The 15,880-nt window shown below is 50.1% G+C and overlaps 1 protein-coding gene across 3 annotated transcripts in view; it reads right to left on the bottom strand.

Moving 5' to 3' along the window:
* Positions 1-4,076: 4,076 nt before the first annotated feature.
* RNF216 (ring finger protein 216) overlaps positions 4,077-15,880 on the bottom strand; it is a 174,340-nt gene continuing 162,536 nt past the window's right edge. For all 3 annotated transcript variants that reach the window (XM_059037336.2, XM_059037334.2, XM_059037335.2), the window contains exons 16-17: positions 5,618-5,687; positions 4,077-4,869 (exon numbers count right to left, since the gene is read on the bottom strand). In XM_059037336.2, coding sequence (XP_058893319.1) covers positions 4,550-4,869; positions 5,618-5,687 — 390 coding nt within the window. In that variant the 3' untranslated portion in view covers positions 4,077-4,549. The remainder of the gene's footprint in view (positions 4,870-5,617; positions 5,688-15,880) is intronic.

Raw genomic sequence — 15,880 nt, 5'->3', positions numbered from 1 at the left:
TAATTCGAAAAGATACATGCACCCCAACATTCTTAGCAGCGTCACCTACAACAGCCAAGACACGGAAGCAACCTGAGTGTCCACCGACAGAGGAATGGCCAGAGGAAGACGTGGCACATGTATGCGATGGATACTACTCAGCCATAAAAAAGAATGAAATGTTGCCACATGCAACAACATGGATGGGCTTAGAGGGCATTATGCTAAATATCAGACAGAGAAAGACAAATACTGCCTGATATCACTTATATGTGGAATCTAAAAAATAGTAAAAATGAACTTATTGACAAAACAGAAAAAGACTCACAGACACAGAAAACAAACTTATGGTTACCAAAGGGGAAGGCGGTGGGGGATAAATTGGGAGTATGGGATTAACAGATGCGTGCTACCATATATAAAATAGATAAACAAGGATTTACTGTATAGCACAGGGAACTATGTTCAATAGCTTGTAAAAAAAGTATAATGGAAAAAAATTTTAAAAATCTCTCTCTATATATGTATAACCAGATCACTTTGCTGTACGCCTGAAACACAATATTGTAAATCAACTATACTTCACACACACAAAAAAAGAAACACCCCGCCCCCATCCTTTGATTCATAACTCCACTGCTGGAAATTTACCTATTGCAACATCCAAGGGAATGTTCACTGAGGTGGTGCGTGTGGTGGCAAGACACCGCAAAAATCTAAATTTTCTTTAATGGGGCAATGGTTGGATCACTTGTCGCAAATATATACAAAGAAATATCATGGAAGGCATAAAAGGCACAAATTAGAGCTATATTGATGCACAGACCTGGAGGGTACTCCATGATGGCAAAGAGAGAAAAGTGAGTTCCAGACAAAAGTATGAAACCACTTTTGTAACAACAAAGGCCCAGAGCCCTGATAAGCAGGTGCATGTTGAAATGTGCTGGAGGGGGAGTGGGGTAAAGAGGGAGGAATGTGACTCTGGTTACTTGAATGGAGGATGGGAAAAAAAGATGGTAGCAGATTGCGGGGGGAAAAAACATTCCCTATCTATTGATGGAAACTGTAGAACAGTCTATGATATTGCTGTAAGTACGTAAATACGGAACATGTACAGGAACAAGAACTAGATGGCATGGGTAAATTTAAAAATACACCGATTAAGAAGCTGGGAATGCAGGTTAACTTTTGTCTTGGGTTTACTTCAGTACACCTTTTTCAAACGTGCAATAAAAAAAAAAAAAGATGTTACTCAGTAAAAAGTTGCAAGTGGAGAAGAGGATGGCATGTTTCCTCAACATCTGAGCCCAAGTGTGCTGTGGTCCGCCGCGCTCAGGGTACCCCCCAGGCCTGGCAGGTGGCAGGAAGTGTGTGGAAGCAGGTGTACCTGCAGCTTCTCTGCGTAGGGGCTCCCTGTTCTCAGGACTGGCCTCCTGTCTGAGTGAGGTTTCTCCCTTCGGCATCCACCTCCAGGGCTGAGTCAGTGGCTTGCTGCAGGGGCCTGGAAGAGGAGCTGACCATACTTTCTTGAAGGGAATTCTGTACTGAAAAACAAATAAAAAAACCCCTGTGCCCAACCCGACCTGGGCAGCCACCCAGGCAGGGTTAGCAAAATGGATCACCTGATCTTCCTCCTGAGCAGGCCCAGCCCCTCGGGGCTCCTTTGGGATCAGATCCTGCAGCTCTCCAGCAGCATCCCGACCTCCGCTCTGGGTGAGCAGTGTTACGTGAGGTGTTATCACTCCCCTGGAATCCGCTGGCTTTCACTCTGAGCAGCCCCTGTAACTTTGTGGGGTCGTGGGGGCTGCCTGATCAGGCTGTGTGGAGAAACGAAACCAGAGAGCAGTCTGCACAAACATTTATTTACAAAAAACCAAGTTACATATGGTACAGGCTTTTTACACACAGTAGTTTAAACAATTATTTTATGTATTTTTACTACCAGAAGATAAAGAAAAGAATTTAATAAACTAATCGTTTTTGCTATTTTTATACAAAGTGACAGGTCATGCACATTTTTTTAAGTTTTAAAATCTTTTGCTAAGTGCAAATACTAGATTCCTCTCTCCAGTTTTAAGGCAAGAATGGGACGGTTGCTGGGCAGTCTCTCGCTCCAGGGAGCAAGCAAGCAAGCCCAGAGGGGAAGGTGTCAGGCTGCCTCTGGGACTGCTGTCCCCCAGACAGGGGCTGATCTCTGGGGGTGTCCTGTCGTTTGCATCTTGCAGCCACGGACTGGTTTGTCTGATGGTTATGGCGCCCTCTCCCCCCGACCCCATCACTAGTACTGACTGCTTCTCCAAGACACGAGGCACCTACAGGGCCACTTTGCAGACGTGAGGGGGCTCATGCTTGGGTCAGAACTTTCGGCAAAAGTGACTGTGCTACATCTGCAGACCTGCGAGCCACTCCACAGCCTGGCTCAAGGAGGAACATTAGAAATCAGGCGCCCTCGGCTCAGAAAGGCAGGAGTGGTTCCCTAGCTGCCTTGTGTGGCTAAAAACAGCCAGAACTCATCTCAAAAGACAAGTCTTCAGTTTGGCCTTGGGGGAATTATTCTGGTCTCCCTCCTGTGTGGCAACCTTTGGACCTTCGCATGCCAGGTCCTAGGGCAGTTGCTGGACCGCAGTGTCAAGGGCATGCAAGACTAGCCCAAGGTCTGTCCTTGTCGCTGCCCCAGGACCTCCGTGGAGCCATATACCCTGGGCTGCTGGGCAAAGGTGGAAACTGGTTCCTTTGCTGGAGAATGAATTGGGTCAGAGACCCAGAAGGTTCTGGTGGGCAGGGGTGAGCACTGTCACCAGTGGGGCAGGTTGACAGCACCTGGGGTCACCCTCCCCATCCGGTGGGACATCTGTTGGCAGTTTACAGCCTTCAGAGACCCTCCCTTGGGGAAGCACGGGGAACATGCTTTAAAGGTACTTGAAGAAATCCTGTTGCTGTGCCCCGAGGGCAGGGGCAGGAAGCCGGGTAGGGAAAGGCTCCTGGCAGCAGAAACTCAGTGTAGCCTCTCTTCATGCACCCCCACACCAAGCCCAGGGGACCACCTATCCACAAACCCCAAACCCAGAGGAAAGACAGCAATAACAGGCAACCTGGCACATCACCTCTCCATTTTAATCTCTGAAAAACATCTGAGAGGCTGATGGCAATGGGTGACCAGACGGTGATGCCTGGTCTCGGGTCTGTCCCCTCCTCTCTGAGGTCTGTGTGAACTTCTGGGAACCCCACAGCCATCAGAGCTTCAGCAAGAGGAATGGAGGCCAACACAGGGAGCCAGGCAGGTTCATTGCCCACGGAGGCCTCTGCTCTGCACATGGGCTGGGGCAGCATGAAGTACTGCAGAGCAGGTGGCTGGGGTGAGGCTCAAACACCTGGCTGGGGCTGGACAGCAAACGGCAACTGGGAACACGGTGGGGACTCGCAAGCAAACCCACAGCCGGACTCACCTGACCTCAGAAAAGGGTAGCTGCCGAACGCAACCTGGGTCATGTACCTGCTGGGGAAGGCCAGCGCCACCGTACCTTAGGGGAGAATCTGTTCAAGGGAGAATCTGTTCATTACCTGGGTGGTGGCAAACACAGCTCCCTGGGAGAGCCACCAGGCCTCTTGTCACAGCTCCTTCAAAAGGATCTTGTGGTTGGCAAAAATTTCAGGACCATCCCACCCTTATCAACTGCCAGGCACGGGGCAACGGATTTCTTTGACTTTCCAGAGACTGAGGGAGAGAAACTCTAGTAGGCCACAGAAAACTGGAAAAGTTCCAAGTGAGTAAACAGCAAATGTTTCTTTAGATAAACTACAAACATCCCATTGCACGAAATGGCTCTCTGTGGTCTCATCCGAGAGGATCAAGAGGGAAGGCGAGACCCTGGAGCAGTCCCTGCGGTGGCGGCCTGGGGTGCTGCGCTGGGACACGGTCCACAGCCTCCCCAACCTGAGCTGCGCTCCCAGGTGTGTGGACACCGCTCTGCCACTGAGACTAACTGGCTCAGGGCAGTGGGGTGCACTTCACTCTAGGTGGGCTTCCGAGCGAGGTGGGTAGAAGAACCCGGCCTCCACGACACGGTCCCGAGCTCTCAGCTCTCTCGAAACTGCACTACTTGTTACTTCACTTTATTATGGATCACACTGCTACGGTAAGGAAGGCTTACGTGGTTTTTAACTGAGAGACTTCTGTTGTCTGCCAGGGGGAGGGGATGGAGGCAAACATTTCCCTTCATCTACTTCTGCAGGGACGTGAGTGACAGAGATGGGCTACCTTGTGGCCCAGGGCCACCACGTTGGCTGCTAGGACGGCAGAAGTCTTCAGGAAGAGGGTTTTGCTGCCCCCTTATCTCTGGCCCAATCCTGTTATGGGCACCCAGAGGGTACCAGCCTGCTGATCACTATTCAGTGAGCACTGGCCCTTCCCAGGAAGAAATCCAGCCTATCCATTCAGAAGGCAAGTCCATCACCCCTACTTAGCAGGCATGGGCACAGCCATCAGCCTTGGGGGCGAAGGAGCATCTATCCAGCCTCCAGCCTGCACGGGATGCTTGGCGGGGCTCCTGGGAGGGGTGGGGCCTGGGTGTCAGAAGCGATGCCGCGGCTGGGGGCCAAAGTGCATAGGCAGGTTGTGCTCCAGCGGCACGTGGACGGGGGCGAAGTCATAGTTGACTCGTACATTGGGCAGAGGGGGCACATAGGGCGCTGGGATGGGGCCCATGTTGAGGGGGAAGTTGTTGAACATGGGCCGGACGGGAGGCAGGGGGAAGGCTGGGTGCACAAAGGCATAGGGGGGGATCTGTGGCTGGTGCAGGTTCTGTGGGACGGGCCTCGGCAGGGCTTCGATCCTCTGGACTTTCTCTGGAGGCTTCTCCAAGGGGGGCCCAATGCGTTTGAAGGTATTCTCTAAAAAGAAGATGGGATTTAATAGAGAAAACAGTTAAATTGCACTGTGCTCAGGTCTGGCTTGGGACCAGAGCTGCATATCCTGATCCTGGTCCCAGGGGCCCTGAACTGTAGGCCGACAGCCTGGAGCATGAGGGTAGACCAGGAACCTCCAACTTTCAGCATCATTCTTCCCTGGGGACACAGGAGGGGTGGCCAGGCCAGAATAAGGCCGAAGAAAGCCCACAACGTAGCATGCACGCATGGGTGCAGAGTCCCCTAACCAGCCATCACCAAGGACAAAACCACACTTCCCACCGAGTGTCACACTCCACAAGGATCACCTTGGAAGGAGGCAGACTGATCCAGCTCAGAACAGGTGGAGCGTCTGTGAGAGAATTTCCTTTAGGGCCAGGGCGTGGATGGCCACTTACAGAAACTCCATTTCATTCCTCTGTAACCTCAGAGGGGCCTACTGTCTTTTAAAGTCTGCTTTGGCTTCTATTTGCTTCCTAAGCTCAAACTCACCCCGTGGGACCTCCTGGCCATCAGGGAGCTGCTGAAACGGTCTCTATGCTTTCAGGGCCTTTCCCAGAGGGAGCTGGATATGTGGGTGGGGTGTATCAACGGCCACCTGAGGGACAGCACTCCCTGGTGGTCCTTGGCTGGGTGGAGTGCCAGGATCCCGATGCAAGCCGGCAGCGGGGTCCCCTCCTGCCCTGTGCACATGGAGTGAGTGAGCGCAGGGCCTGTCTTGGGGAGCACTTGCCTCCATTCTTTCTTTTCTGTTCCTCTTCGGCCTCCTTCTGGATTTCCTCAATTAGCTTCTCATCATCTTCCTAGGAGAAAGGAAAGCAGATGACAAGCTTGCTCTCGGCCAGCTCCACGCGGCGCTGAGACCCTCCTGGGACGCGCGGGAGGCCGGCTTGCTGCCCAACAGCAACGGGGCTAAGCCAGAAGCCTGCTGCTGACCAGCGAGGTCATGGGCTTGCATACCACCCATTCCCAGTTCCCCGAGAATCTTCTTCCTTCACCATTAGACGGTGTTCCCATGAGGAAGCCCATCTGCAAGGCTGGGACCAAGGGGCAGGTCTGTGCACTGCAGGTGGCTGTCTGGGGGCTGGGCTAAGAGAGCCTGCTCTGTTCACTCAGCTGTAAGGTAAGAACTTCCCACAGCTCGGAGAGGGCAGACTGATAACCCAAGGGTTTGGGATGGGGGTGAGTCTGGAGTGGGCAGGGCCTGAGGAGTTTCAGATCTTGAGTCTACAAACTGAGCACAGAAGCCCTCTCTGTAGAGCCTGGAAGTCTTGCTGGCTCCCTGAACTGAGCTGGACAAAAGACTAGGTAGGCCTGCTGAGTCCTGAAGCTGGCCTTTAGCTCCTAGACAGTGGTGGGCTGTAGAAGGAGCAGCACCCTGCCAGCAGAACAGTGGCCTGGGCCACAAGGAAGGGCACAGCAGTTTAAGAACAACTCCCCTGCAGACCGCGCCATCTCCCCTTCCCACACTCAGGCTTGCTAGGCCTGCCCCGCTAATGGGCAATTCAGCCTTGGATTATCCCAGCCTGGGGACGGGAGCCGAAGAGGTGCTCCGGGTACACGCAGATGTGCGGGCTTCACCAGGGAAACTCGGGGGTCTGTGCCACATACAGTTCCCCCATCTCCACCTGCCCCAGGCGCCGTGAACTGGGCTGCTGGCCCGGGACAGACAACCTGAACCATGCTCGTTCTGTGTAATGTGCTGGGGGTTCAACCCACTCCTCAGCGGCCCTGCATAATGGCTGGGGACTGCAAGGACACTCGCTGGACTGAGAACACCACCAGTACGGTGCGTGTCTTTGCTGCCAGCCGCAGGGCTGCTGCTGAACCAGCATGGCCATGGAGGGCATGGGACTTAAGTCTACCCGCCACGAGCTGGGGCTCGACAAAGAGCAGAGTAGACACTGCAGCCACAACCTGAGCGTGGCAAGTGCACTGATCAAACTGAGAGACAGGCAGGCGTGTTCTGTTTCCTGGGGTCTTGCAGTAGCTTCTCCAGGAGTTAAGGGCAGTCAAGCTGGGAAGAAGTAAGGAGAAGGGCAGTGGTGCCCAATGTGGGGCAGGGAAGCATGAGCCAAGTTTCAGGACTTCCAGAAGCCTGCTAGAAACGTGTGTTGCCCCAGACGACGCATCAGGCAAGGCCTCTCCACACGGCCAGTGTGGTCTGGGTTGGAATACTGTCAGTGATAACTCTGGATTTTTCATGCTGGTTGGATGCTCTGGACTGGCTGACGTCACCCATGGAACTTCTGGGATGTGAACGGAGGGCCACAGAAGGAAGTGCACGAGCTGGAAAGAACACCTGGAAAACCTTGGACCAGGGGAGAGCACAGTAGCCTCAGCGTGGAGCTAGGCAATGGGCAGTCTGCATGCAATGGGCAGTTACTAATGTCATAACCAAGATGGTAACTTGCGATTTCACAGACAGTTATGGCCCCTCCATGATTCTGGAGTCATGAGTGTTGCTCAGTCAGTGTGTAGTGGACACCTACTCTATAAAAACCCTAAGACGTGGTCATCCAGCCTCCTTGTGAGCACTCCACATGAGGAAACTTACTACTCTACACAGTAATCACTAAGCCAATCAACACTAAGGGCTCCAATAATGCAGCAGGCTTTGGTGGAGGCAGTCTGCAGCGCGCCATGTGCATGTCAAGATAAATTCTACCACTACCTAGACCTACATTAGGAGCTGGCAAACGTCGTACTTTGGTGCCAGTGCCAAGCCTAGGAAAAAAGATTAAAAAAAAAAAAAAGAGTAATCTAGAAAAATGGAAAGTAGGAGAGCTGTTGCTCTACACTGCTCACTGAGTGACCTGGGCAAATTGCTGAACATCTGAGTCTGGGCATCTCACCTGTAAAATGGGCTGTTGTAAGGACCGTATGAGCTCAATTGTGTAAAGGACCCAGCAAAAAGCAAGCACTCCTTATCAAAGACAGGAAAGTTGTGAAAAATGGCAGGAATAAAGATTTCAGAAAGATGAAAAGTTTCAAGAAAAAGTGGTAAAGACTGGGAGATGCTCTAACATTTCTCTCAGTGGCTTCTTTATGGTATGAGTGAGGTTTCCTGCCTCTGGTCATTCATTAATTATAACTATTAGCACTACATCACCCTCAGCCTCACCCCACCCCCACCATCTCATCCCTCTTCTATCACATCACCTAAATGTGCTCATATGCCCATCAGTACCCAGAGGGACACCTAACGCCTCTGATGGCACAGAAAGGCCTTAGAAACCAGCCATTCTAACTTCCTTCTACCACAGAAAGTAAGGTCTCAGAGCAGGTAAGTTGTTCAAAGTTATGATTAGTTGGTGGTGGACTAGGCAGTGTCACTCAAATACCTTTCCTGGAGAAAATCCACAGAAAACTACTTTGAAGGTTCCCTGCCCCTGTCGTTTGATTTGAAAATGTGGAGGGTCTATGTATGCTTTCATTCAAGAATATGTATTGCGTGTCCAGTATGCATCAGGCACTGAACTGGATGTACAGCTAAGAATAAGGCAGACCTGGTCCCTTCCCTCATGGAGCTTCTATTTTTGTGCTGCGATCACAATTCCAGCTGGCATTCCACTTTGGAATTCTACATGGCCTTAAAGGGTAATTTCACAGCACTGAAGACTAACCCCTGAAACTCACCCCCTCTTTCCCCTCAGACTGTCTTGTGACATTTCTGTCAGGATAAATGAAGAATGAGGGATACTTTCTGAGTAAAAGATTCCAGGTCTCTTATAGCACTGTTAAGGGTATGGATGAACAGGGCATCTGACCGATTTTTATCAATACTAGGTTTCCTGTGATAAATCCGAATGCTCCTGGTAAAAGTTTGCCCCTGAATAAATGCAATGTAAGAATTCCCTTAGGTGGGTCTGAGGCACTTGCACAGGCAAGTGTGAGTTGAGCGTCCTGATACGGATCTGCCGGCTCTCTGGAGGACAGAGCAGCCAGGTCCACCAGCTGGCAGAAACTCCCAGCCACCACTGAGAGCTTTTCCAGGGTTGGGGGGCGGGAGAAGCCTTAGAGCCTTGAGTTCTTCACCTTTTGAAGAGAGCCACCTGGAGCCTCTTGCCTTCCTTCCTTTGCTCTGATCACTCTCCTGATTTGTTAAGTGGACTCAGGACTATTTGTCCTTAAGCTCCGGCTTTCCCTGGTTAGGCAGTGCTCTTACAGTCTAAATACAGTCTGTATTTCACAAGAAAATGTCAGCACTCAACTATTTTGAGCAGTGATTGTTACCATAAAGAATGAGTGAATTGTTAGTTACACCTAGAATATGGGTTAAGCGTTTCAGATTTCAACTTTCTCCAACTGGTTGGAGTCACAGAACACTATATTTTGAAACTAAGAACTAAAACACTTTTTAATACATTTTTTTAAAGACAAAAATTACATTTTCAGCCAAATATGTTAGACTCTAAGGGGGAAGACTTTTTCTTCATCTGGGGTAGAATTTCCTTCCATAAGCAGTTTCCCTTGAGTATTTAAAATTCCTCAAGTCAAGAGTGAAGGCATGGGCTTCCCTGGTGGCACAGTGGTTAAGAATCCACCTGCCAATGCAGGGGACATGGGTTCGAGCCCTGGTCCGGGAAGATCCCACAGGCCGCGGAGCAACTAAGCCCGTGCGCCACAACTACTGAGCCTGTGTGCCACAACTACTGAGGCCGCGTGCTACAACTACTGAAGCCTGAGCACCTAGAGCCCGTGCTCTGCAAGAGAAGCCACTGCAATGAGAAGCCTGCACACCATAACGAAGAGTAGCCCCCACTCACCGCAACTAGAGAAAGCCTGTGTGCAGCAACGAAGACCCAATGTAGCCAAAAATAAATAAATTAAAAAATAAATAAATAAAATTTTAAAAAAATTTTTAAAAAGTGAAGGCAGAATGAATTGTACACTTTAAAAATGGCAAATTTTACTTTACCACAATTAAAAAAATTAATAATGTTAAAAAAAAGAGCGAAGGTAGGTTTAGGGTTGATTTTGAGATAAAACATGAGGACTGGTCCCTCATCAGAACACTTCTTGGGTTGGGTAAATGATACATGGGGACATTAAGGCTTTTCTAGAGGTGAGTTCCCTTGGGAAACATTCTAGGCATCCCAAGTGTCATCATTCACAGTGAATAAGGACACTTGTGAAAAAGTCTTGCCATTCTGCAAATCTAGGACACACCTAACCTGCTGAAAACAGGGAACAATAGGAGGAAAAAAGATGATGAGAGGGCCAGAGGTGTGTGGGCTGGATCACAGAACTAACTCTCCTCCAGCCCCACTGCAGGGCCTGAGTCACTTACAGGAAATCCAGGCATGCTGGAGCAGCCCCCACCGTAGTGAATTTTATCTTAAAGCAGCACTGGCTTCCTGACAGGCAGGCAGCTGGTGTGATGGGACTCCAGCTTTGGGGTTCCACAGACCTTGGCTTGGGGACCCCTCTACCCAACACGACTTAACCTGGAGCCTAATCATTTCCATAGCAGGTTTACTGTGAGAAGCAAATGACCTCACTTTTTATAAAGTGTCAAGCACAGTGATAGTAATAATGGCTTACTGTGTGCCAGCTCCTGTTCTAAGCACCTCACATAGATTTCATAACAACTCCAGGAGTTAGGTACTATTAATTAATCCCCATATTACAAATGAGGAAACTGAGGTTTTTTAAAAATACTTTTTCTGATCAGGGATCGAACCCACGCCCCCCTGCACTGGAAGCACGGAGTCTTAACCACTGGACCGCCAGGGAAGTCCCACATATAGTAAGGTTTGAATCCAGGCCTTTTCAAAGCCTGAGCTCTCAAGCACTTCAACCACTAGTTTCTGAATAGAAGCTTCTGGAACAGTATGACTGGAGGGGACCAGAGTACTCTGCCTGCCCTGAGAACTGTCAGAGGTGACTATTTTTAGGCCCTGCTTTGTTCTAGAAAGAGTATATCTTGCTCTCTTTGAAATATAAGAGTTCCTTCTCTTTGGGATGGGCAGAAATCTTAAATCTCCTTTCTCCACTGAATAAAAGAAGGGAATAGGGCAAAATAAAACACCTCTACTCAAGGAGATGAACAGCCAGTACAGCAGAGAAGGGGACAGACACTTCCCTGAAAAATTCCCATTTTCCTGGGGTCAGCTCACCCAGAAGTACATGTGCCATCACCTGGAACATCAGGTCTCTGACTGGCCTCCCCAGCACCTGGCCTTTGAGACAAAGCCAGCAGAGCCTTCTCACCCAGAGTGGGAGCCGGGAGCTTGGGGAGAAACCAGAAACCTAAGGTGCAGGCCAGGCTCTCTCATTGAGGCCACAGGACTTAACTGGCTCATGGTAACTGAGTCGCCTATTGCTCCTGACCTGGGCGCTGTTCCAGGCCATCTCCAGATGTCCTTGCCTTGTTGACATGTCTTCTCATGAGGCCACCAAGTTACTTGTATACCTTGGAGTCCCATGGAACTTTCTCCTTCTTCCACAAAAAGCCAGGGTTTTGATTCTCATACACATTAAAGCAATCTTGGGAAAAAGAGTTAAACGAAACACAAATAAGGGGCTTCCCTGGTGGCGCAGTGGTTGGGAGTCCGCCTGCCGATGCAGGGGACGCGGGTTCGTGCCCTGGTCCGGGAGGATCCCACATGCCGCGGAGCGGCTGGGCCCGTGAGCCATGGCCGCCGAGCCTGCGCGTCCGGAGCCTGTGCTCCGCAATGGAAGAGGCCACAACAATGAGAGGCCTGCGTACCGCAAAAAACAAAAACAAAAACAAACAAATAATAAGGTAATTCCTGGGACTTCCCTGGTGGCACAGTAGTTAAGAATCTGCCTGCCAATGCAGGGGACACGGGTTCAAGCCCTGGTCTGGGAAGACCCCACATGCTGTGGAGCAACTAAGCCCGTGTGTCACAACTACTGAGGCTGTGCTCTCGAGCCCACAAGCCACAACTACTGAAGTCCGCACGCCTAGAACCCGTGCTCCGCAACAAGAGAAGCCACCGCGATGAGAAGCCCGCGCACTACAATGAAGAGTAGCCCCCGTTCGCCGCAACTAGACAAAGCCCGCGGGTAGCAATGAAGACCCAACGCAGCCAAAAATAAATAAATTTTAAAATTTTTTAAAAAAAAGAAAAAAGAAAGGTAATTCCTCACCAGAGAGAACTCTTAGGAAGATTTTGGCAATTCCCATTGGTTGTTTTTGTATCCACATCTCACTTTCAAAATCCCTGAGGCTCCCTTCTAGAAGGCCACACTGCACACTCAGGTCCCACTTCCCTGTGTGTACTGCACTCGGTCACACACGCCTGCTCTCCAAGTGTCTCTCTCAGCCACAAGGGGCTGGCAGGATTCTACCCACGAGGAAACAGGCTCTGACAAGGCAGTTATGTGTTGAAGGTCACCAAGTAAAAGATGAAGAGTGAAATCAGAACCAGGGCAGGGCCAGGCTGCTTCTTCTGGGCTTACAGCCCCCAGGGGAGCCTGGGCAGCTCTGGACTCTGCAGGCAATCAGAGGCCAAAGGCCTTGGGAGCAAGCTATTAGGAGTCCCTCTGACTGCTCTGACCCCAACAAGGTTGGAGGCTAAACCGAGCCCATTTCAGACCTGAGCTCCCCTTCACACCCTGCCTGCCTTGCCTGGTCAGTGGGAAACTGTGGGAGGAACAGACAGCTCTGTCCGGACTCACTGCACTGGACACCTCGACAGGCCCTAGTGAATGTCCACCAAGGGCAACATGCCCACCCCAGCATTCCTCTCCTTGGCCTTTGGCTCGGGGTTTAAGATGGACCCAGTAGGCCTTTTCTGCCCTCTTTCTGGCCCCTCCTCATCTTGGTGAAAACCTCTAAACAGATCCACAGAATATGCATATAAGCAAGTCTCAGACTGAGCATAAGGAAACGCCAGGCTAGAGTAGAAGTGAACCCCACAGCACTTTCCATCACTACGCACGGCCACGCCGGGAGGGGAACCCACAGACCACCACTGAATGTGATGGGAACACGTGCAGCGGCCACAGTGGGCCAGCGCACCCCAAATGCGGTGCTGAGGACAAAGGATCACAGCAGAGAGTGACATGGAGTCTCGCCGCCCAGCAGATCTGGAAGAATGCTTTATATAAAGAAACGAGGGGTTGCATCTTAACAGTGAGAGTATTTTATTTCCTTTCCCTGAATTCCTCTGAGCTCAGCAAGATACAGAAATGCTGGTCTAACACAGAAGACTCTGACACGCTTGCTTCACATGGAGGTGGGTAGGGAGTCAGGCACGGCAAGAGCAATGAGGGGATGGCAGGGGCCCGGCCTCTCTGAAACACCGACTCAGCACGCCAGCTGCCGGCAGGAAGTGAGGGAGAATTCACCAGAGAGGTTTTAATGAAGAAACACAACTCCAAACCCCAACTCCTTAAAACGTGTCCTCAACAATGAAGCCCCACAGCTCTGCCCATGGAGCAGCGTCTGGATGGGAGAAAAAGAAGGAAGAGAAACTGCAAGTGGTTAAAGGGAAAAAGAGAAGGTTTCCACCAATCAGACATTGACAACAATCGCCTTCTTCAGCCACAGGCTGAAGGTTCCTAAAATAAACGTTTGAGTACTTAGCACACGGCTTGTCTTGCGAGGCTCTTAAACATCCTTTTGAGCCCGTTTTCTTCAACATTTCTGGACACCAGAGCGGCCAGCCTGCTTGCCTGCTGCCAGCCTCCAGTAACCATGAAGGGAGGGTGGTGACTTTTCTTCTCCATTTAACTTTTCCTCCCTGTAAAAAGGTGACTGAGAATTGCAAGTCAACTGCTGCTTCCCTCCTGCAATTTTGGGGGTTGGGCCGGGGCTGGGATCCAGGTCATGTATGGCCACAGCTGTTGTTAATAAACTTGCAATGACTTCATAAAAGGCTTCCAAAGAGCTGAGGATTTAGTTTCAAATTATTCCCAGATTGGCTGCAGATTGCCGAGCAACACCAGACCCTAACCCCCCAGCGCCAGCTGTCCCCCTGCAACAGGAAATTGGGGGGAGGAGGGTGCAGCACGGCCCGGAGTGGCACATGCTGTGCATCTGGGGTCTGGAATGGCCAGGGAGGGGGTGCGGAGGAGGTCCGGATAATGTGCTGGGGAGGAGAAAAGACTGGACGGCTCTCTGCTGGCTTCTGCAACTATCTCTTCAGGTCACAGAGGCCTGGAACACAAACACCTTTCTATCTAGAGCTCCCCGCAGGGACCTGGAGGCAGCATGGGGTGTGGCTATGTTGTGACTCCTGTCAGGGTCAAGCACTCAGCCTGGGGCCTGCTGGCATCTGCTGAACATGACACATGCCAACACGCCATGTTTACCAGACTGAGCCATACTGTGGCCCTCCTTGGTACAACCCTCTAGCGACATCTAAACCTGACTGGGGACACTGTCAAGGCCCCTTTCTACCATCTGCAGCTTGCTCAATGGGGAAGGGTCCAGCGAGGGCCTATCCCTTTACGGAGGCCTGCTTGATGCACTGGGTGCAGGGACCCTGTGGGCAGCTATCAGCAAGCTCCCGTGCTCCAGAGAGAGGAGACTTGGGGAGTGGAAGGAGCTAACAGTTGGCCGAAGACCTGGATTTGCATCCTGGTTTTACCAAGTGACCTGAATCTTGTTTTCTTCATCTGCAGAATGCGAAAGTGGTCCCGCCTCCATGTTGTAACAGAAACAATGGTGTTTAAAACAGTGACTTGAAATAAAATGCTAAGGCCAACTGTGGAAGTTGAGCAATGGGGCAACATGGGCGTTCACTTTACCATCTTCTTCACAGAAGGTAAATTTTAAAAGTTAAGGAAAAAAACCTGAAACTGAAAATTAGTTACCGAGCTAAACTCTGGAATATCTTTCTGAAGATACTCCCTAAAATGATCTCTACCTTTTCCTCCTCAACCCTGTCTGAAACACTTTTACTTCCTCTTCCTTTCCCAGGCCACTCAAACAAGCGTCTCAAAGGTGCCCAGTGCCCTCCGTGCCCCTGACCCATCAGGAAGACAGACACTGGTCCGGGCTGGGTGGTGCTGGAGCCAACTAAGGGGTGATAGCAGAAAGCAGCTTTGTTTAAGATGCTGAGAGAACAGAAGACCTGAGATCAACACATGCCACATTTTAATTTTTTTAAATTTGGCATGCAGGATCTTAGTTCCCAGACCAGGGATTGAACCTGTGCCCTCAGCAGTGAAAGCGTGGAGCTCTAACCACTGGAGCACCAGGAATCCCCCATGCCGCCTTTTACTGACCACAATCTTCTGCAAGTTTCTTCATTTGTAAAACTGGGATGATACGTTGGCCTTAGAGGACTGTCAAAGAATTAAATATATTAAAACATATTAATGTCAGGTTCAATCCACTGCAGGCTTGAGAAAAATAAATAATTCTCTTAACCAAACAGCTAGACGATAATGGTGCCAAACTGTAAACTGGCTGTTAAAGCCCTAGGGTTTTATTTGAACTGAACATGCTTCAAATTCTTATATTTAAAAAACAAAGAAGTTGTAGAAAACAATTCTGTGCAGTTTCTGGTAGCCAAAACCCAAGATAAATACCGACTTTGTTTTGTATTAAAGAGAAAATGCTCTTATGAATTTTGCCCCACGTCTAGAATCTGGACTGCCAGATGATTGCTCTGAACATGGCTTCTAACAGTAAGGTGTAACTTGTTAACCCCCTTAAGTTACCACTCACGGACAAGAAAAAAGTCAGCACATATGGGTCCAGTAAAGTCCCGGGGTAACTATTCCCCCGCTGCAAAATAATGTTTGTTCACTGCTGTGTTGTGATTTGGCTGTGCATTCTGACCCCTAAGCTAGAAAACTGTGGTTTGTTGTGACTGGTTTGCTTCTGTTTTTCTTTTTTCCTTCTTAAAAAGACATCTTGTTTTTACAAGACTCTTGGTTGAATGTTTTGAGCTTATTTCTGACAACTAACAGATAACTGACAGCTTTCTAATATGCAGTTAGTTCAGTTCCCAAGCAATCTCTAGTCATTAAGGATGAAAACTCAACTTCTCTCCAAACCACGAAGGGATAA

The sequence above is a fragment of the Kogia breviceps genome, chromosome 14 (genome assembly GCF_026419965.1).
Source record: "Kogia breviceps isolate mKogBre1 chromosome 14, mKogBre1 haplotype 1, whole genome shotgun sequence".
Taxonomy (NCBI): Eukaryota; Metazoa; Chordata; class Mammalia; order Artiodactyla; family Physeteridae; genus Kogia; species Kogia breviceps.
This window is presented reverse-complemented; position numbering and strand designations above follow the sequence as displayed.